Source organism: Zootermopsis nevadensis, unplaced genomic scaffold, assembly GCF_977971745.1.
Source record: "Zootermopsis nevadensis isolate Lab colony 2312 unplaced genomic scaffold, Znev_1.0 Znev_ptg000006l, whole genome shotgun sequence".
Taxonomy (NCBI): domain Eukaryota; kingdom Metazoa; phylum Arthropoda; class Insecta; order Blattodea; family Termopsidae; genus Zootermopsis; species Zootermopsis nevadensis.
Window position 1 is genome coordinate 8,448,997 of NW_028259138.1, and position 22,515 is coordinate 8,471,511.

A 22,515-nucleotide genomic window follows, 5' to 3' on the forward strand; every position below is an offset into this window, starting at 1 on the left:
AATAAATTAATTAGCTCATGAACGAATGTAACAATCCTACGACATTTTCCGGGATGGAGTAGAGGGGTTTGGTGGAATATTTTATTTCAGAATCCAGACCAGTAACATGCAAAAAATTATCCGCGAAAAACGTAATCCAGACCGATGAGTTATTAATAATACGACCCTTTGATATTTACTTTCCCACACAGAGTATAAACAGAGAACGGTAAACACAAAAATTAAAAACAAAACTGATAGGAAATTTGTCTCTCGTACGTGCATTTACAATTCTTGTTTACAACAGACAGCTTCCTATTTGGAAGATCCCGGAGACTACCCTGAGGTTTTTAATGCCCTTGCTAAAACCCTCCATGTAAATCCTGGGATAACATCGAAAAGTACGCACTGACCACTTGTTTCACATCATTTGCCATTCATTATTAACTGGATATCATAACACGTTATATAATATAACCATTGAAATTGTCATTAAATAAATCATAAATTGCATTTAATTACGCCAAGAACAAATTCCTCTTTTGATATAAACCAAACCGAATCTTAAACTTCACGTAAAGCAGCAGTTACGACGTGCCAATATAAAACCAGATCACCTGATAATTTATGGTTATTAAAATCTGTTCAGAAGTATCAGAGATGAGACAGAAATGAATTCCTCATTACACGTCCCATTTATAAATGTCCTATAAATAACATAAAAACAAGTAAAACATTTCCACGTTCACAACTTCAAAAAATTAAATGGTAAATGTAACCTAACGCTGAAAGAGTTAAATACACTTCGCCAATACAACAATTCCTTACTCTGACAATGAATCCATTGCTTGGACAGAGCCCCAATTTGAATAATGACTGTCATATAAAATCTGTAGTAATCAAAGAAAAACTTTCCCCAATGTCAATACGCCCATTAAAAAGTGCACACAAACTAACCTAGAATCAAACTCAGAATATTGTAGGGAAAAGTGAGAATAAACTAATAATCTAGTAACTAACGAGATGGCTTACCGAACCTGAAGGTTCATCACCGAATTAACCAAAGCCCTCCACCGGACTGTCCTGGGCCAACAAAATCCAGTTTCCTTCAACTCCTATCCCCATAGATCCCGCCTGACATTATCCTCCCATCTAGGTCTAAGTCTCCCCAGTGGTCTCTTCCCCCTGGGCTTCCTGACCAATACCCGGTGCACACCTCTTGTCCCATCCATGTACACCACATGCCCCGCCCATCTCATTCTTCTCGACTTAATCACCCTGACACATCACTTAAAATTTCTATTAGGTCTGAATAACATCCTGTCTGTATGCAAAAGGACCTAGACTGGGCACAAGGGGGGAAAAACATATCTCATAATTCAGCATTCATTTTTGATATTATTATAATATCCCAGTGGTTCCATCAAACATGATCACAATTTACATATACAAAATCAGATATTACTACTTCTACTTCATACAAATATTTACTGCGTTACATACTCAATACCAGAAAGTCTTAGCTGGTACCCTGTCCTCTTGGATACCCATGCATTCCATAATATCCATTTCAAAGGTCTTCAAGGCAGGTTCAAAAGTAATTTCTGTCGCTTCTGATGCCTTTGTGTCCCTCTCTGACTCTGGAACATGAACACAAAAATTAACCACATACAAGAAACCGCATCAGCGTCCCAATAGAAAACTGATTCATTTTTGACTCAGGGAAAATAAAACATTAAATACATGAGACTTGACCCTATTCCATTGAAAGACTTCTTATAACCTTGTCTTCACCATCCCAGATATACTGCTCCTTGTCAATTTAAGTTTTATAATGCAATCATAAGGAAACAAACAGGTTCAGCACAAGCTTCTTTGTTTAAAATAAACCAATTCCGTTGTAATACATTAATATTTTAGATTTTACTTAATTCCTTTTTATCCTGTTCTTCTTCCTCTAGTTTTGTTGAAAACTTTTCTGGGACACAAAATACTTCAAGTATGAATAGTGCAGAAATCTATGCATTAGTATGGTTAATATTAATTTCAGAGGAATACTTACCAGATTAATCCTCCTATCACAGCATAATATTTAAATTTTCCTATTCAAGATCCACCATATTTCATAAATACTTACGAGGCGCGTCCACAAAGTAAGTTTCCCACTCGTCCCACAGCTAGCAAACCTTATATTGCGCGAAGCGATTGTGCGTGCGTGATAGAGCAATGACGTAGCATGGCGCATGCACTAACGGTATTTCCCGCGTTCTCATAGTAGCATCGTTGCAGCTGTTGAAGATGGAGGTTCTTATTCCAGCTCCCGCCGACTGTGAAGTGCGGTCAGTGATAAAGTTTTTGAATGCACAGAGCATAGCGCCGATCGAAATTCATCGTCAGCTGTGCCGGGTCTATGGGCCTAACGTCATGAGCAAGCAGATGGTGCGTCGCTGGTGCAGACAATTTTCAGCAGGCCATTCAGAACAAGCGGCGCGGGATGCTTAGTGCCGGTATTGTCTTCCTGCACGATAACGCTAGGCCGCACACGGCTCGACGGACAGCAAGTCTCCTGCAGGAGTTCAGCTGGGAGGTGTTTAATCATTCAGCCTACAGCCCGGACCTCGCTCCCAGTGATTTCCATCTTTTCCTACACCTCAAGAAATTCCTGTCCGGTCAGCGTCAGCGTTTTGAGAATGACAGAGAGGCGGAGATGGTTGTCACACAGTGGTTCCAATCCCAGGCGGCAGACTTCTACGACACAGGTATTCAAAAGTTGGTCCCACGGTATGACAAATGTCTCAATTCCGGTGGCGAATATGTTGAAAAATAGCTGGACACTTGCTGTATCTGTTGCAATAAATATTTCCATGAAATTGTGTTTTGTTTCTGTAAACGGCCCCAGGGAAACTTACTTTGTGGACGAGCCTCATATATTTAATTTGATCACAGTAAAAAATTGCACATTTTGAGGAGTTTTAATGTTTAGGTTATGTTAGGTTACATTATGTTAGATTAGGTTGTGTTCAGTTACATTAGATGACAAAAAGTTATGTTACATTAGATCAGGTCAACGTAGGTTCAGTTAGGTTAGGTTACATGAAGTTAGGTTATATTGCATTACATTAGGGCATGTCAGGTCAGGCTTCATTAGGTTAGTTATGTAAGGTTAAGAAAAATTATGTTAGGTTACAATAGGTAAGGATATGTCAGGTTAGGTTAGGTTAGGTTAGGTTGCTTTTGGTTACACCAGCTGACATTAGGTCACATCACGTCAAGTCTTGTTAGGTCAGATTCAGTTGGGTTAGGTTAGCTTTGGTCAGGTTCGGTTAGCTTTGACCATATTTGGTTAGAATTGTTCAGGTTTAGTCAGAACTGGACAGGTTAAGTTAGGTTCAATCAGGTTTGGTTAGGTTGCATCAGGTTAGGTTATATTAGGTGATGTTACATTGTTATTTTAGGTTAGGGTAGGATACGTTAGGTTAGCTTAGCTTAGCTTGGGCCAGGATGAGATAGGATGGGTTAGATTAGGTTAGGTTAGGTTAGAGAGCTGACCAGTGTTTACCTTTGTATGTAGCTTTTGTTTTATAATCATATGTTTCTTCTGCACCTTTTGGGATTGGGACTATGCGACCAGTTCTAACAGATACACGGACCTTCTGTCCTGCTTCAGTGTACCTCCATTCAATTGCTGAAGATTTTCTATAAACAAAATGGATGGTCCAAGACTCATTACTTAAATTCCATCAATATTATTATGTAAGAAATACAAGTGATTCAACCAAAAAAGAAACATTTTATGCAATGAATGGTCTCATTACTGAAAGTACTGAAAGATATGTACTGTCAGTGATGTAATCAGTCATCCTAATAATGTTGTTTACTTTCTACCAATTATAAGATAACCATCTTTCTTCAGATGCTAAATTAGGGGAAAAACATTCTGCACTAATTTGAACAAATAATTTAAATTTGTTTACATTACATTATTACCAGAAGAGAAGTTTAAAACCACTATATTCTGCAGATTGCATCACAACTAAAGAAACATTTCATTTCATACAAGTCGCAGGCGAAAAATGTTCTAAGAACATAACAACGTAAGAAAGAGAAGTTTTCATTACGCACATCTACTCCATGGCTTCTAAGTTGTCTTCCGTAAGGTTTAACAGGCTAAAAATTTTGTTCACATTTCTCATCTACTAAATATGTGCTACAAGTACTGCCCATCCTCCTTGATTTAACATCACTTATAACATTTGGTGAAGAGTACAAATTATGAACACCTCATTATGATATTCTCGTATCACTTCCTCTTTCTTCTTCTTTTTCCGGTTTACAATGTTTATACATTTTCCGGTACCCTTTACGGGTCCCAACATTTTCGTTGCTTTGATCTATGGACATTCGGTAGGACTCCTTGGACGAGGGATCGGCCCATCGCAAGGCCTCTACCTGTACACAGGACAGCATGACACAGAAAAACGCGGACAAACATCCATGGCTTGAGTGGGATTCGAACCCACGGTCCCTGCGACCAAGCGGCACAAGACCCACGCCTCAGACCGCGTGGCCACTGTGGACCCAACTTCCTCTTTCTATGGTCCAAATATTCTCCTTAGCACCCTGTTCTAAAACATTTTCAATCTACGTTCAACAACTAGCAAGCTGAAATACAGAGGCAATAATTAAAAGTAAAGTATTCATTATACCTTCCTATTCATAATATACTTACAGATCTGAAGGATCCACTAACGCCACCTCATTAGTGACCAACAACGGTTGTTCCGATTTCAGATAGACCCCAGGGAAGTCCTTACTTTTCCCATACACTTTGAGCTCACAGTTCAGACCTTCGACAATAACCCAGTTACGTTCCTGGATAACCTGGCTGATAATACCTTGTTTTCCCTTGTCTTGTCCAACCAATACCTCCACCTAGAACATACAAGAGAGAAAAGGCCTACTCCAATGTTGTTCACATGCTTTAATTTATTGCTGAAGCAAATCTATTTTAACTAATATAAAACCATGTGGACTGAAAAACAAAGCTGTCTTCCTCAAGGTGTACTTATAAAAGATATAAACAGACAGACAGATCACGTAAGACATATTAATTAGATGGCTGTATACAAATACAAATTTTTCTTACCCTGTCTCCTTTGAAATAGCTCCATTCACGGATTGGCTCAACAAACACTTTCTTGCGAATTGTTCCTCGCTGGTTCTCCGCCTGAAACTCTGCTGTCCAAGGTCGATGAACACCAAAATAGTACTTCTTACGTTTTATCTCTCGCCGCAGATACTGAGGGGCTGCTGGTGTGCGCCAATATACCTGGAAATCAAAAAAGATAAATTTACCCACCTATATAACAAACAGAAAATGATTTTCAAACACAACTGGATCTGTTAGTAATTAAAATTAACAGAATTTTATATGGTCCTCCTCTCATGCCTGATCCTTTGAAATCCATTGCTCAATGGTGCTTGATATGATACATCACATAGATACGAATACTAGAATGTAAAGTTAAAAAAGAACAATACAATCTTTAATTCTAAAGTGACTGACCTCATTAATCACAGCTGGTAGAGTGAAAAGGTGTAGGTTCAAATTTTACCCAGAGAGAGAATGTTAGACGTTACCATTTTTATTAAGTTAAACAATAACATTTTCTTTCACATGTCAACAGACTTTCCAAAACAGTATCGTAATGTACAGATTAATTAATCTTAACAAATCTATATCATTTTATTACTCCTTTTATCAAATAAATTAGCACTGATATTGTAACCAGCATGTTTTTTGAAGGTTCATCATATATACATCTCAGCCAAGACCAACTATCAGGCAATCATATAGTAAATTTTTCATGGTTATTCCAGGTATTAAAGGCAAGGAACAAGTGTATAAATATTACTATAGCATTTGAGGTCTATTTATATTGAAATAATAAATGATTCTTGTTCCTGTCATTAACCTGAATCAATCACGTCACTTTTAATTGACTTAGACGTTTTACAGTTCTTCTGTATTATTATACAGATTCCTCTGGCTTGTCTGTTACTGGGAGGTAATAAAATCATTGCTGCAAGATGTTCATCACCTCAACAACATTCACACTCCTAACTGTGACTCCATATTCTAATCAACAGTCCAAATTCAAAGCCAACTTCTACACGAGATCTAAGAGTGAAACAATAACTAAGCAAACATTTGTTGACCTTTATATCTAACCTATTCATAAATTAAGAAACAAATAAACATGTCATTCATACTGAGAAATTCCAGACTAAAACTTCTTGAACCTTCTATTGTCTCAACGTAAAAGCACTGTTCTTTTACTTGTTTCAAGGTTCAATTGTTCAATCTTTAGTGTACTGTGTTCATTATGTGGTCACATACTCCATAACAAGTGTTATTATGTTTATTGTACTTCTTTGACACTATTGTATTTGGAACCTTTAGCTTGCATGAGATTCTGCTACTCAATAAATTTGACTTCAATAAGCATAGGCTAAATTATGTTGCATCACAATGGAAAAATATGATTATTAAAATGAATTTCTAGATGTAAAGTAATTTTCTTTCATGTAGAATTAATGTGACATGAGCCCATGCACCATAATTACATAAAAACAGAAGCCAAATAAAAATTTATCATGTCCTTCCCTGGACTAATTACTTTGATACCTGTTACTTTGGACGTGGCATACTATTGGGAAAACCGTCAAATATGGTGACCATTCTTCCCCAACCTCACAATAAAGGTAACTAAACAAGTTTACTTTACACATCATCAAATTCACTGTTCCTTCATACTTCGAAAGTCTCTCAAAAACTACCTTTTACTGCTGAGAACACTATACATAAGACAAAGCAAAGCAACTAAGTCGTTATGGATTCTGTATCATAGTAATTATTAAACCTAGCCCATAACCAAGCTCAAATGTCATTAAATGCAACGGGCATAGGGTAACGCATAGAGACTCCAATACAGATTAATTAACACATTAATATATATTTCTTACAACTAGAGGTTATGTTACAACCTGCTCCATAGCTCGTTTGATATACGACTCCGGAAGATTAGAATACTGCTTCGTTAAATCGGCAACTTTATTACACAAAACAACTGATAATCGCATATTTAAGAATTATACAACACAAAAACAATCAAATGTTAAATAAAACTTCTCAAACAACTTCAGGTTCAGAACTTTCTTTCGAGATATCGAACTTGGGAAATTATCGAAATTCAAACGAACACAACCTGGTAAAAAGCATTGCCACCAGAGTGCGGTATTAACTCTCTTTGCTGCTGTTTCGTGCTTTGAGTTTATTTTTCATCCATTACCGGTGTTCCTGGTATTAAACTATATTTACTTTATTTACGGGCTGGGAACCATGAAGGTCTCTGACTGTAAGCAACAAGAAAGGTGAGTCATCTGTGTTGTATATCATCTATGATTCTGCGTAGCTTGACCCTCAATTCGTAACTAATCTGCCTACTCTACGAAGGTGACGTTTCGTTACGTCACTTTTTTTTTTATATTATTGTTTTCAATATACTTCCTCGGGTTTATTGGATGTTTGGACTTTGTCCATCGTCCAAGGTTAAAATACATACGACGTTTCGAAAACCAGATCCCTTTTCGTCTTCAGTTTTATGGGGCAGAGCACCTCCGTTGGTTCCAGTGATTGAGACTTCCTCTTTCTGTGCGACCGAACGATGATCTGTCGGAACATTTTAATATCGGTGATTTCAGAAGGTAACTGGCTTCTGGGATGTTGCACCATGTAATCTGGTGGAAGTTTACCAATAATTGCACTGATGATGGAGGCAGCAAACACCTCTATAACATTGATAAACTTCCATCAGCTTACATAGCACAACTTCCCATCTTCATTGTCATCATCAGGAAAATCTAAAATCAACCAATATTCATTTCACTTCAACTATGCTCAGTGATTTTTATTCAAATTATATAAATCCATTAATATAGGAATTTTAAAACTATCACATAAAATGAACCATGTAATATACATTTTGCTACTGTCAGAAACTTATTCTCACACTTCAGATTTCACACAAGGCAATACAAATCTGACAAAACTTTCAGAAAATAGCAAAGAACAAATCACATTTCCATGATTTAAAATCTGCGGCATTCTGCTTTCAACCTTACACGATTATGATTTTCAAATAGAGTAAACACTTTTAATATAACAAAACAGTATAATCAAAATGTCTATTATAAAAGAGCTGTAATTCAGTGGTAATAGGAAATGTAGGGACAATATCCAGGTCCACTGGCTGGTTGAGCAGGAATGCCCCGTCTGTTAAGGCGGCATACGTGCTCTTCCAGTCGTCTGCCTGCCTCATCAAAATCCACGGTTACAGAAGACCACAGTCGTTCAGCTGCAGCAGCTGCTCTAGGCCACACCCTTGGAGACAGATTTGAAGCATCTACAAATTCACTCCACATGCAAGCTTCACCACCCATAACCAGGGTCTTCTGAGCCTCAGTACCATTAAAGTTATTTGGATCACATTCATAAAATTTATGCCAGTCACCACCACTTTCAAGGTGATCAAGATACCAGCACTGAGAGACAAGAGCAGGATGGCCTTCTGCTGTCACCTGCAGCAAACCAAGAAACCAAAAGTCAAGTATCAAATATTTTCAAACCAACTCTTACATCTGTTACTTAAAAACTGTTCTAAGCCTCTTGATGTACAAATACTAATAATGTATTACAGAGAATTGGAGACAAAGCACACGAAACATCTCAAGGAGGAAGTTTTCTGTTTCATTGACTTGACAACAGGATCACAGGGAACTGTGTTTTACACTGCATTAGATTTAAAAGATAATATTTAATTTATTTCTTGATAGACATAAGTAGTTGATTGTTCTATCGGAAGCTGGTGTCAGACATCATGAAAAACAAAACATGACAACAGTAAGTTAAACAGGATAAAAAGGAATTTTGAAATTGACAGAAGTTGATCAAGATTTCTGATGATCAAGATGGCTAGGAAAATAAATTTCCCTATTTAGGGGAGAACATTTTATAATTTACTACACCATGAAAGTTCATTAGATACTTTTCAAGATGGAGACTAAAAATAGTTGTCAGTGGAACTACGGTTCCGGAGAATTTGACGTAAATACATCTATACGGAAAGGAAGTTTATATATTGGCTGACGTTTCCTAGGTAACAACAATTCTGAGTAAACACGACGTTCCCTAGGTACACTTGTTATATTTTTTCGTTTCCCTTTTTCGTTCCACTCTTTTGCCGAATGACCCTTCCTTATAGACGTATTTACGTTAAAAATTTAAAGAAAAATTGAGAGATTTCACGTAATGTCAGTCTGACTTCTATTATATGGGAATATGTGATTTAAACTCCTAGACAGACTTTATCTCCAGGAAGTGTGATACACAGCCACCTGGATCATACATAAGCTGCATTGCACAGATGTAGATGAGGATGAAAGTTAAAGAAAATTCATTATAGCTTATAGTCCAGTGCAGACAGGTACGAAGCTACATAGATGTGAATGTGTTAAAGGGGTAAAAGGGTATAATTTATATAAGTTATTTTGTCAACAAAGAAAGCAAATAAAATAATCATATATCTACAGACATTAATTTACAATGTTAGTAGAGTAATTTGTTATGTCTCATTTCCTCACCTTTGCTAGTTCCTCTTGCATGTCTCCTGTCCAAATATGGACAACTGTATCTTTTGGCAACATGACTCCATTGTCAAACACTTCTTGCCAAACAACTGAGTTCGCACTTAAATTGGAGACGATATCAACCAGTCGTTGGATATAGATCTCTTCCAGTTTATTAAAATTTCCTGTTATGTTAAGGGATTCCATGAATCTGAGGATATTTGGATTTGTAGCCCTGAAAGATATTATCATCTATTGATAAGTGAAATCTGATTAACTAAAATATGGCATTATTTTAAAATTATTTCATTAATAATGAAATGCCTCTGTCTCCTTTCTTTGAGTCACATTCGTAGTGTCACATAAAGCTTCTACTGGAATTTATCTTACCACATTTAAAAAACCCAAACCTCATTTTATAAGTAGATCGCGGTCTTCCGGGTTATGAATCTATATATTTCTCAGCAGTGTCACCTCTAACTCCAGCACAAACATCAGTAAGCATCTACAAGATCACGTGGAATCACATCACAGAAGACCACTATTATATTTATTGCTTTAAGAACCTAAAATATTGTTTAATATTATCATGCAATTGAAAGTATCTGTTAACTACTGTTTGTAAACAGAGGGGTTCTAAGATCACACCTCTAAAATTGTGAATAAATTTGTTACATAGAATTTAATACATCAGATTATATTGCGTAACTAACAGTCAAATCCGTTATCTCAGGGATTTGCTGACTGTTTAGTTCGGATGAAGAAGAAAAATGCATACAAACTTTCACCGAGAATTTTTCTAGCTAGTGGCCATTTGGATATGTACTGAATTATCAGTGAAACTTACAAACAACTTCGTTAGTCAAACATCCAACAGTTATAATATTCCGTTAAGTTTGTTTCGTCTCGTATTTAATCATCTCTCCAGTTTTATCTCGAAACACCAACTGAACGTACTAAACTTGCAAATGGAGCTGATAATAGTTTATTCCATATTCATGTTCATATTTCTGCTGTGATAAGTTTCATGATAATATTAAATAAAGAGTAATTTTCTGTCATCTGGAAGCAAAGTACTAAAAGGGAGCGAGTGGTCAGCTGCAAACATTCTTAGCCTTAGCACTACACAAAATTGAGTGTTTACCTTCATGCTCCAGCTGCTTTACCTATTGGGCCCCCAGATTGGGTGAGCCTCGGAGCCGGCCTGTTCCGTACAAGTAATTTTCTAACAGAAAAGTATCTTTAAAATAATAATTACCAACAATCAAAGTTGACCTCATCACCACCTAAATGAACATATTTTTCAGGAAACAATTTCACTGCTTCACTCAGGAACTTTTTAAGAAACTTGTAATTAGTTTCCTGTATCGGATCCACGGGTCCGTATGTGCCATCGGGTTTGGATCCTGAGTAGCAGGGTGTCAGGAGACCTGGCTGGCCTAAGCCCCATGACTGAGTATGACCTACAGATGTTTAATAATAATTAACAACATACCAAATCTAAAACTTCTTGACGATGGTGAAGAGTTATTTGAATAAAAATTTCCTTGGATATTATCCATCGTCTAGTAAAATATAAAATATAAAACGTAAAACGACGTTTCGGAGATGGGACTCTATCTCCGAAACGTTGTTTTACACTTTATATTTTACTAGACGATGGATAATATCCAAGGAAATTTTTATTCAAAGAACATACCAATTTTACTTGCTATGAATATTTACGTAGAATCTGCAATGACAAGTTTTCTCTTATGATTGTGAATAAAGTAAAACAGTGTGCTAGAGAGGACACTCAATGCACTCAAGAGATGGCCTGTATACAGTAAACGAGCCCAAAGCCACTCTCTTTACGAAGTGGTATGCATCTTGGCTTTAATTATTTTCTATGTTAACTCTTATTTTTAAACAAATGTACAAAGACATCTGTTCCTTACCTGGAGTGTCAAATTCAGGTATGACCCTAATGCCTCTTAAGCGAGCATATTCAATCACCAAGCGAATTTGTTCTCGGGGGTACACGTGTGTTTGAGGATTGTATGCTCCTTTCTCACTGTAACAGAAAGAACCCCCAGATATGCTCAAAACTTTCTGATGCGAGACATTATTTACCACTTAAATCCCTCATCTTTTTCTCATTACCTTTCCTTCAAAGGCTCTGTGAATTGTCACGTTTATAAACCGCAGTGTTTGAAAAGTCGCACAACCCATTCCTGACACATCTTCTATTTGTCAAAAAATAAATAAAATTGAAATCAGAAAACAAAAATAACGTCATACTAATAATAAAGAATTGAATTGAATTGAACTGAAAATGTCCGTCACTTTTCATAATATTTGGCACGACTCCGTGAAGAGTTTCTGCAGCAACATTTAAAATGTGCAGTTCAATATTTTGTTTAATTTCTTCTTGTTTTTGTACACATTCTCCTACATAGAGCCCCGAAGATAGGAGTAAACTGGCAATAAAGCTGGGGTGTGAGAGGGCCACAAGCTTTGAAAAATACCATGACCACCAAAAAACTTTCCCAGTATCTGCGTTGTATAATTTTCTGCATGCCCACAGCCCATCTTGTTCATCAACGTCCATAGGAGAAATGAAATTCATACTCAGTTCCCAGTAACATTCAACTGTTATCATTTCACTAAAGAAAATTTTCCTCCATAGAGACAGCATACCAACTTTATCTAAATGTGAAAACAATCAAAAGTAATTTTTTCTTATCAGGTTCCTGAGTTTGTACATGGCATATATATAATATGGATGAAGTTTTATGTTTACTCCCACAAGATAATCCACTCTGAAGAGAAGTTTTCTCAGTGGCTTTCGTGGAAAGCGTAACAAGATTTGACAGATATTGTTTGAACCATCGTCACTTAACACCGAAAGTAGACTCGAACAGTTTCTGTCCTGCACGCTTCCTGTATTTCGGAAACGGTTAACGAGATGAAATATTGTAATTTTGTTTGTCACGGGAGAATCGGGAAATGTATCAGTAAACTCATTCTGACAAGTTAAGTAAGAACGAGATACCAAGCAGTTTTCGATAAAGACATTTTTGCACAGTTTTAAGACGGCTGATAGACTGGCGCAAGCAGGTTGCAACGATGTGACCTGCGTGGGCTCTTGTGTAGTCTAATCAATACTCTATGTTTATTAATCCAATTAAAATGTACTGAATTATTCTTCTATGGCTCTCCGGCCCGTGTTCAGTCCATGGCCTCCTCAATTCTCCTCTTCCATTCGATCCTCTGTTAGGTCCGTCTGTCCGAGGCTTTGATCGAGGTTTCGAAACAATGTACTGAATTGCAACCATCAATAAATATTTTAATATGAATGTTGTGACTTTTCCATTGCGTTGTATATTGATCGGAGAGACAATTAAAAAAATGAACTGAATTATCTGAGCTTGCTAAAGAAACCAGAGAGATAAAGTAAAGTAAAGCTGTCCCACTATACGCCATGCAGGCACTTGGGGGGAGTGGTCGTATAGCTCCTACTCATTCTTGACCAAAGAGATAGGAAGACACGGGCAAATATTTATTCTTGGTAATTATCAGGATTTTATATTTATTTCTTGATATTTATTATTTTGAATTTTGGCGACATCTCCTATACATTCTCTATTTTCCTGCTTGACATCAACACAGGTGTACACCAATCTGCATCTCTTTAGTTTGCCGCAGTGGCCGCGCGGTCTGAGGCGTGGGCCTTGTGCCGCTTGGTCGCTGGGACCGTGGGTTCGAATCCCAGTCAAGCCATGGATGTTTGTCCGCGTTTTTCTGTGTTGTGCTGTCCTGTGCCTTGCGACGGGCCGATCCCTCGCCCAAGGAGTCCTACCAAATGTCCATAGATCGAGCCAACGAAAAGTTGGGACCCGCAGTGCTCAGGCACTTGAAGAACGGGTCGTCCCAGTATCCAGTATATTCATAAATACGTGGTTTTCATTCGCAGGAATATCCCTTCCCTATAGAGAATGTTTCTGCACACATTTGCCATCATCATGTAGCCAGTTCTTGGTCTGTTCAGGTTATGACGAATAAAATTGTTCCTGTTCCTTCGAGCTTTTCGTCTGGTGTAGTACTAAAGCATTTTTCTTCACTGTCTACACAACTAGAGGGGAATTGTACTGTAGTGACAATATTTCTTTATTTTTCTACAGCATATTCTGACTTATGATCATAAGATTCTTTAATGCACACGTACATGTGTTATGTAAGTGTTAAATTACGTATAATAATTAATAATAATTATTTGATCTTCGTAAGTTTTATCAGTAAGTCCATTTCTGGAAATAATTATTTCTGTCAAATTAAGTCAAAAGTTGAGTTTAAAAAAATATTACATAAGATTTTTAGTATATTTAGAATTATTTTTTTAGATTAAAATTTGTTTACTAAGTAGCTGATGTCCACTTACACTATGAAAGCACCTGATAATGGGCTAAAAATGTTAATTCAGAGATTTTTGGCTTAATTTTAAACGGACTAAAACTCTTAAATTTGGTTTCTTTTAATTTAACCTTACTTAATTAATGACGATTTCTCAACAGTGTCAATTACTCAAAGCAAGGTAACTGAAAATTATAAATTATAAGAAAGTGGTCACGACGTATTTTAAGGCATATTCAGAGTATTAGCCTTGATTGGCTGATGATGTAACGAAGTATCTTAGGACAACTAGTCACTACAATGAGAATAATCCTAAATATGAAACAGGAGTACTAACCACGTGACCACAATGTTTTGCCAGCATATCATAAAAATGGCAGAATCACGTAACTTCAGTAGTTATTTCAGGATTAATAGGTAACCAAAAACAAACTAGAGCAATGGTTCATAGAATATTTGTCTAGGTACGTATTTACCTCAGCTGTGGGAAGGCTGCGCTCTCATATGGGAAGCTGTTATCATCCACAATGTGCCAGTGAAAGACATTCATTTTGTTTACTTCCATGGCGTCGAGCGTTTGCAATATGGAAGGCAGTGGAAAGAAGTGGCGTGACGTATCCAGAAGTAGACCGCGGTGTGAGTAACGTGGGAAGTCCATGATGGAGGAACTGTTCACTTTCAGCTGATGTAATTGTAACACAAAGATTAAAGAGCGTTATTTTGACATTGTGTACTCCAATACAATTTTAATTTATTCTTGTGTTGTTTGTTATTTTACGCATTCCATTGGCCTTGATGTTAATTAGCAGCAGGTACAAATTTATTGTTAAAAACCTGATTATACAGGGTGATTCAAACGTTCTTGCACAGCTATAAGATAGCAAATATGTTTCTCATGGTGAATTCACTTAGCTGGTAGAAGGAAAGCAGTGGTTAGGGTCATACGAGGTGCGATCGGAAGATTTCCAAACTGCTGACAAAGAAAGACTTCCAGGGATGCTTCCAGGCTTGGCAGCGGCGCTAGGATCGTTGTGTTCACTCCCAGGGGAACTACTTCGAGGGTGATGGATGAATTTAATACCTGAGATAAGTGTACGGGTTTTTATACGCGCAGTCTGGAAACTTTCCGATCGCACCTCCTACAGTCACATGACGCATAAGTCACGTGTGTCAACTACGGTGTGTGTGTGTGTGCAGAGGGACTTTTAAACTACATATTCCTTGTTCAATAAAATGTTTCGAGGAAATACTACAGATTATTTATTTTATCATGTGCAAAAATTATTTGGCCCTTTCTTGTGCTCACTTTAAGAACTAAATTTCATCAAAACTCGTCCAGCGATTTTTAACATGGAACATGTGGACTGATAGATATGGCTTCTATGTTAAACTTTCACTTTTTGTACTTTGTGTAAAGATATCAAAATTATGACGTGGGAGAAACGAAATTTTCTTGAAAACACAATAATTTATCGATACTTGTAAAATGGCTATGCACACAGTACGCACAGTCCTACGTAGCATTTTCCGTTTGGAAATATACTAAAATATAACAATATACTGAGATGTATGAACAACTGTAATAAGATACAATGCTCAGATATGATATGTAACCCAGAAACCCACAGTAATAATAGTGCAGGCTACACTGTTTATTCAGTGATACATCTTCCAGAACCTTGGACTACCCAACTGCACTGGTAGCAAAACACATACGAGGTGCGATCGGAAGGTTTCCAGACTGCGCGTATAAAAACCCGTACACTTATCTCAGGTATTAAATTCATCCACCACCCTCGAAGTAGTTCCCCTGGGAGTGAACATACCGATCCCAGCGCCGCTGTCAAGCCTGGAAGCATCCCTGGAAATCTTTCTTTGTCAGCCTGTCAAGCACCATCTGCGATTCTGCCTGAATCTCTTGCCAAAGACTCGCCAAAACGGCTACGGAAACCTATGAAATGCTAAAGCAAGCATTTGGGGAGTCCGCAATGGATCGTGCACAAACTTTTGTGTGGCATTCACGTTTTAAAAATGGCCGAACCTCTGTCGATGATGACGAGCGTTCTGGACGACCATCTTCGAGCACAACGCCCGAAAATGTTACGAAGATTCGGCAGGGCATTCACGAAGATCGACGTCGTACCATCAACGACTTGTGCGACATTGTTGGGATAGGCTATGGGACCTGTCAGCTGATTCTAAAGGAAGAACTCCACATGCGACGCATCCTGTCTGAGGACCAGAAGCAGAATCGACTTCTCGTTTGTCAGGAGCTCAAAGATCTTGCAAGAACCGACCCCAACTTCCTTTCTAAGCTCCGTGTGACTTTTTCCTCTTCCCAAAGATGAAAATTCAGCTAAAGGGAAGGAGATTTGAGACGATAGAAGAGATTCAGGCAGAATCGCAGATGGTGCTTGACAGGCTGACAAAGAAAGATTTCCAGGGATGCTTCCAGGCTTGGCAGCGGCGCTGGGATCGTTGTGTTCACTCCCAGGGGAACTACTTCGAGGGTGATGGATGAATTTAATACCTGAGATAAGTGTACGGGTTTTTATAGGCGCAGTCTTGAAACTTTCCGATCGCACCTCGTATTGATGTCTGAATCCTATAAAATCTAAGTTTTATCACTTCACTCTCAAGAGATCTTATTCTGTGAAGTGTTTTAGTCGATTGCTTAGAATTCGTGTTTCATATTCGCGATATCACAGATTCGAATTTCAGTCAGCAAGCTTTTTATCCTGATAAATGTTCATCTTATTTTCTTCAGTTCTTCTAGGATAATGCTTGTAAGCTTTACGGTTGGCAAGAAGATGGTTAGACAGAGAAAACCCCTTGCGAGGAAAGATTTGCTTCGCCTGATGATTTAATTGGCCATAATGACTACTGAAACACTGACCGCAGTTCCTGTTTCATCAAGCGATAGAAGCTGAGAAAACGTCTCTATGCCACGTAGAACGCCCCACACCGACTGACTTGTCAGGAGGGCAGCGCCCGGCAAATCTGGGCTGTCTATCCTCAGTTCGTCTGCAACAAACGATGCAAGTCGTGTTTCATTCCTTACCAGTAGCGCATATCGACGTTGATCGGAGACCTGGAGCAACTGAAGTCTTAGGGCCCCCTAAAAACTGTACTTCACATTACTTATACCCCAATACCCCCCTCATCACACCCAACGACAACTTAAATACCAGAGCGCTCACACATCTGTTATAAATAATGTAAATTTAAAAATCTTCGGGTAGTTTTTTTCCTTATTTGCGTTCATTTATTTATTACTGGCATCCTCTGGATTGCATGAGAGAGGATCGAATACATACAAGTTAAGGAATGTAAATACAGCGGAACAATTCTGATGCGCTCGCCAGAATTTCATATTCGTGCACGGCCGGAAATTTTCCAACCTGAAAATTTCCCATATGAGAATTCCCAGTGTGGGAAATTCCTCACCGAATCACTTCGAAGCGTAGAAAGGCACTCAGAAATTTATGTACAGTGTACTTATTTTTTTACGATTGTGGCCAAAATTGGAATATGTCGACAGATTTTAGTAAAACTCCCCAATATCAAATTTCATGAAAATCCGTTCAGCTTCATGCGGACAGAAGGAGATATTTAATAGGATTTCCGTAGGAGTTAGAACGAGGCTAAAATGTGGTCGTGTTTAAAACCTCAGATATTGGTGGCGAAAGGAGGAGGAGAGACAAGTTGCCAATACATCTCTTGGGAACTATCTGAAGTAGTTGTCGCAGGATTTGTGCTGTAGCATCACAAGAGCTGTCACTAGCCTCTGTCGTTCGGTCGAACGCATTACTATCCTGTAGATTAATTAGTAAATGCCCCATCTAACAACCGATTACTATCCTGTAGTCTAATTAGTAAATGCCCCATCTAACAACCGATTACTATCCTGTAGTTTAATTAGTAAATGCCCCATCTAACCGATTACTATCCTGTAGTTTAATTAGTAAATGCCCCATCTAACAACCGATTACTATCCTGTAGTTTAATTAGTAAATGCCCCATCTAACCGATTACTATCCTGTAGTTTAATTAGTAAATGCCCCATCTAACAACCGATTACTATCCTGTAGTTTAATTAGTAAATGCCCCATCTAACAACCGATTACTATCCTGTAGTTTAATTAGTAAATGCCCCATCTAACCGATTACTATCCTGTACTTTAATTAGTAAATGCCCCCACTAACCGATTACTATCCTGTAGTCTAATTAGTAAATGCCCCATCTAACCGATTACTATCCTGTAGTTTAATTAGTAAATGCCCCATCTAACAACCGATTACTATCCTGTAGTTTAATTAGTAAATGCCCCATCTAACCGATTACTATCCTGTACTTTAATTATTAAATACCCCCACTAACCGATTACTATCCTGTAGTCTAATTAGTAAATGCCCCATCTAACCGATTACTATCCTGTAGTTTAATTAGTAAATGCCCCATCTAACAACCGATTACTATCCTGTAGTCTAATTAGTAAATGCCCCATCTAACCGATTACTATCCTGTAGTTTAATTAGTAAATGCCCCATCTAACCGATTACTATCCTGTACTTTAATTAGTAAATGCCCCCACTAACCGATTACTATCCTGTAGTCTAATTAGTAAATGCCCCATCTAACAACCGATTACTATCCTGTAGTTTAATTAGTAAATGCCCCATCTAACCGATTACTATCCTGTAGTCTAATTAGTAAATGCCCCATCTAACAACCGATTACTATCCTGTAGTTTAATTAGTAAATGCCCCATCTAACAACCAATGTTCTTTTATCAGCGCACAATCTTCGTGCGGAGCCTCTCTTATAAATAGCAATCAACAAACTAACCCACGCAGCTCTGATATGTAAGCGTTTGTGAGATTGAACTTGGCCACGTTTCCTGCGCTGTCAGCCCTCGATTTTCCAATTATACTCACAGTGCTCGTCCATATTCAAGTAGGGCAGGACTTCACAGGGCGCCATTAGTTGTATCTCTAGGGAATTTAGATAAGCTTTGAATTTCGGATCCTTCTTCCACCTCTTGTCTGCAACGCGGCGCGATTTCCTCTTCCGTACGTCGCTGTCCAGAGTCTGCAGGATTACTCGATAGTAACGTTTCACAGCCTCCTGGAGAAGATCGCAGTCCTCACGTGTTACCTGTAACGAAAGCCTGCTGTTTGTGCTCTTTTTATAATGCACTGTCCTAGTCCGTAGTGTCACTGCTTATCTTACTTAGTTACAGAGCTACAAAAAACATCTTTACCAAGATTCGAACCCAAGACAGATTTATCTTTCTTGTAATTTCTCCGCTGAAACAAACAGCTATGGTCTTGGAGCCATTTCCATCATCTTCAATGAGACTCGAACCAGGAGCTATCCCGAGTGAGAACTACCAGTTCATATGCTAATTCTGCGATTTTCAGTTAATTATGCAAAAAAATAACTGAGTTTTCTGAGGATCGTTGTAAGTACGAACACTCTACAGTCTACAAATCTAAATTTTACTAGCACATCTAACGCCAACGCCTTTATATGGTATTCAAAACGGACAAATTATATTGCCTACAATGATTAACTGAAGTTAAAAATCATGCATGAAGGAATATAAAGTGCCCATTCACATCAATCTATCTAAATGTAACTATCATAAATGTATTATGACGTTTACGTCTGTCAGAATCTACCCCGGACATGATATCTGGTCAATTATACTCATCCATTGCCTATACAGAATGTACGTTGGTTCTATATTTTAATGAAATACCATCACGTTTTTTCTGTTATGAAAGAAAAATTAATTGTTATCGTTGTAACCTCATTAATTTGACATGTCTACATACAATCTTGTACACATCAAGTAACCTCATTGGCATGTGTTATCTACTTTAATGATAGGTATAGGTTGAAATAGGTCTGTATTTTTTAAAGTTCTTTCTAAATATGGCTGTAGCGAAATCTTGAAGCAAGACTTTCATCTTTTTTCCGTACAAGATTCAACTGTTGCAAGAATCGCAACCAAAATATCATGAAAAGTTAGGTTATGTTACTCTCGCGCTTTCCTACAGGTGATTAATTATGCTCCACAGGCAGCCCCCCCCCCCCCCCCCCCCCGCTTCAAATAGACGCAGATCTCAAAACTCCGAGTCCTATTCCCCATCACTCAGCCAGACGGAATATCAAACAGCATAAGCATGAGATAAAATGAATTCAACAAGTCCGCTTCCAAAACAGTCTTCATGAACGTCTCACAAGATACGCTTGATGGTCTTCAGGAAATCAGGAGCATTTCAAAAGAATATGACCAGCCTCATGAAGTAACGGTATTGGCAAAACGAGTTGACTCAGCGGTAAAGTTATCTGATTAGCATTCAGAAAACACTCGATTCGAAACTCAACCAGAGCCTGGGTTTCCTGACTCAGGTATTCAGACGCTCAACAGTCGATACAGCACCACACAAGTACAACTAATCAAAGGAAACTGCCCACAGAAATGTTTACTATCTTACAAACTTTAATCCTCTTTCAAAAATTCAAGTGATTCTTAATTTCCAATTACAGATGTCTGAAATCTTCGACGACCAAACGATTTTATTGACTGTTTAACAACACTTTTCAACTGCATATAATATTACGTGTTCTTGACGCTTTAGTGTAAGCTAAAAACGTCGCGTTGGCCCGTCTGTCGCTTTCTTATCAACAAACGTCCCATTTTTGGAACCCAGTGTTGCGCAACTACTGGATTCAAATGTCACCATTGTTGGAATATACCACTGTGTGACTATGTCCAGGAATCGAATCAGTGCAAGAATGACTAAAGACGCAACAGCGTCATCTGATAACATTAGTGCAACAACGACCTGTGTGCTGTGGCGTGAAGAAGGCAGTTGTCTACTTCAACTTCCTTTCTCAGCATTTCGCTGTAAAAAATGGGGAAAACAAAGAATAACCTGTCAGGATTCTAGGCCTATATTAGTTAATAGTGTTCGGCCTAATACCGTTACCTGTTTCAAATAATGACCTTGCAATTCTTTTTTTATAACTTCCGTCGACAGGAAAATGTCAGGTGGTCTTTGTAGATGAATCATAATGTACAGCCACAATAAAATTCTCTGGTTGCTGGAAGACGTGAAGGGTTATTAATCCTCGTGAATCGTCCAACGAACAAGTCCTGCACGATTACAGAATGCAAGTAAGGACTGAGGAATATCACGATAACCTTCGGTGTCGAGAATTGAACGTGGGACACTCAGATACGACAAATCGTCTTCACAAGAAGGAAGAAAATGGAGGGTAAAGGAACAAGAGAGAGAACGTACGAAGGACGGCAGGATAATGGGGGGAGAGAGAGAAATAGTGTAAAAAAATAACGAGAATAAAAAAGAAATTACAATGTCGTAGCTGAGCACACAGAACTTAACCCTTTGAAGACCAGTGGTAACAAAATGTAAACAAAGCAATTAGGACAGTAACAAGTAACGCTGGGTTTTGCCACCAGACTGTTTGAATTTGTACCCTAGGATTTTCGGACTAAACAGTGATTATTCCCTTACACAGCATTGACCACGGAGACGCGTTGTTTTCTTTGAGGTACGGACTGAATTTTTAAATACAATTTATCCCAGCTTCGGCTGCAAAGGGTTTAATCATACTCTACATTACGAATAGTTTCCAATTTTGTTGAAAATGCGTAATCTTAATTAGTTTAATTTTCTTTTGATTAAACTATAGTCAACCCTCTGATACACTTTCTGCTGACCGATCGAACACCATCTAAAGTTATGAACTGCGCGTCTAAACTCCATGAAACAATCTTGAGAAGTTGACAGTCGTATGTCAATTGTTCAACTTTTAGAGAACTCCAAGGTTCGTTACCGTCTTCAAAAGAGAGCGCTACTGAGCCCTGTTCTGACTCAAACTAAACCAGTCCACAACTACACATCCAATTACTCAAACATCAATTTTAATATTATCCTCCCGCTACGAATATTTATAGTTATCTAAGTCAGTATCATTTCTTGAGACCTCACGGCCAAAATGTTTTCTGAATTCCTCATTTCCCACATGTACGCAGCTGACCATTACAAATTAAGTAACACCTCAACATGCAGTGTTTTCGTACCTCGAATCTGAATACTGTCGGTCGGACCACGACGTATCCCTCGTAGTTGATGAGATGTTGTGGTTTGGGCCATGGCTCACCTTTGGTTGGGGTCACCCATGGCCCCGGTGAGGCCCTCCTGTAGCTGACCTCGCTGCATGCAACCATTATTGCCAACAGACTTGTGATCAGAGCCCACAACATGACGGCGGATTGATTGAACAAAGACTGACCTCTGCAAGGGGACTACCAACGCGCTCAGCACTCGAGTGCGGTGTGGAAGGGAACTAAACGCAGAGGAAGTGACAGATAATATGGATTGGAGAGCATGCGCACGAAGAACGTATTATGGAGGATG

The 22,515-nt window shown here is 38.2% G+C and overlaps 2 protein-coding genes and 1 long non-coding RNA gene across 3 annotated transcripts; 1 reads left to right on the plus strand and 2 right to left on the minus strand.

Moving 5' to 3' along the window:
- Positions 1-1,364: 1,364 nt before the first annotated feature.
- Positions 1,365-7,227, minus strand: mRpL24 (mitochondrial ribosomal protein L24). Its single transcript, XM_022067489.2, has 5 exons — positions 7,027-7,227; positions 5,126-5,308; positions 4,709-4,911; positions 3,539-3,675; positions 1,365-1,619 (listed from the first exon to the last, which is right to left on the minus strand). Exons 1-5 carry the CDS (start codon positions 7,120-7,122, stop codon positions 1,483-1,485), a joined length of 756 nt encoding a protein of 251 aa, XP_021923181.1. The 5' UTR covers positions 7,123-7,227; the 3' UTR covers positions 1,365-1,482.
- Positions 7,228-7,270: 43 nt separating this feature from the next.
- Positions 7,271-9,637, plus strand: LOC147874723 (uncharacterized). The gene is made up of 2 exons (XR_015533785.1): positions 7,271-7,413; positions 8,379-9,637. It is a non-coding gene; the product is annotated as an uncharacterized LOC147874723 (long non-coding RNA).
- On the minus strand, positions 7,935-22,436 carry LOC110831466 (beta-hexosaminidase subunit beta). Its single transcript, XM_022067483.2, has 8 exons — positions 22,179-22,436; positions 18,997-19,216; positions 16,955-17,082; positions 14,535-14,740; positions 11,604-11,719; positions 10,925-11,129; positions 9,682-9,901; positions 7,935-8,619 (listed from the first exon to the last, which is right to left on the minus strand). The coding sequence occupies exons 1-8, from the start codon at positions 22,359-22,361 to the stop codon at positions 8,248-8,250; spliced, it is 1,650 nt and encodes a 549-aa protein (XP_021923175.2). The 5' UTR covers positions 22,362-22,436; the 3' UTR covers positions 7,935-8,247.
- Between the last annotated feature and the right edge of the window lie 79 nt (positions 22,437-22,515).

Excerpts from the sequence above, each read along its gene's own strand:
- LOC110831466 (XM_022067483.2), bottom strand. The coding sequence starts at position 22,361 with ATGTTGTGGGCTCTGATCACAAGTCTGTTGGCAATAATGGTTGCATGC. Across the intron at positions 17,083-18,996 it reads CTTGAATATGGACGAGCACT|ACGAACTGAGGATAGACAGC; the intron begins GTGAGTATAATT and ends CGTTTGTTGCAG. Across the intron at positions 14,741-16,954 it reads TTGATGAAACAGGAACTGCG|CTGAAAGTGAACAGTTCCTC; the intron begins GTCAGTGTTTCA and ends CAATTACATCAG.
- mRpL24 (XM_022067489.2), bottom strand. The coding sequence starts at position 7,122 with ATGCGATTATCAGTTGTTTTGTGTAATAAAGTTGCCGATTTAACGAAG. Across the intron at positions 5,309-7,026 it reads TCAAACGAGCTATGGAGCAG|GTATATTGGCGCACACCAGC; the intron begins GTTGTAACATAA and ends TTTGATTTCCAG. Across the intron at positions 4,912-5,125 it reads GCTATTTCAAAGGAGACAGG|GTGGAGGTATTGGTTGGACA; the intron begins GTAAGAAAAATT and ends TGTATGTTCTAG.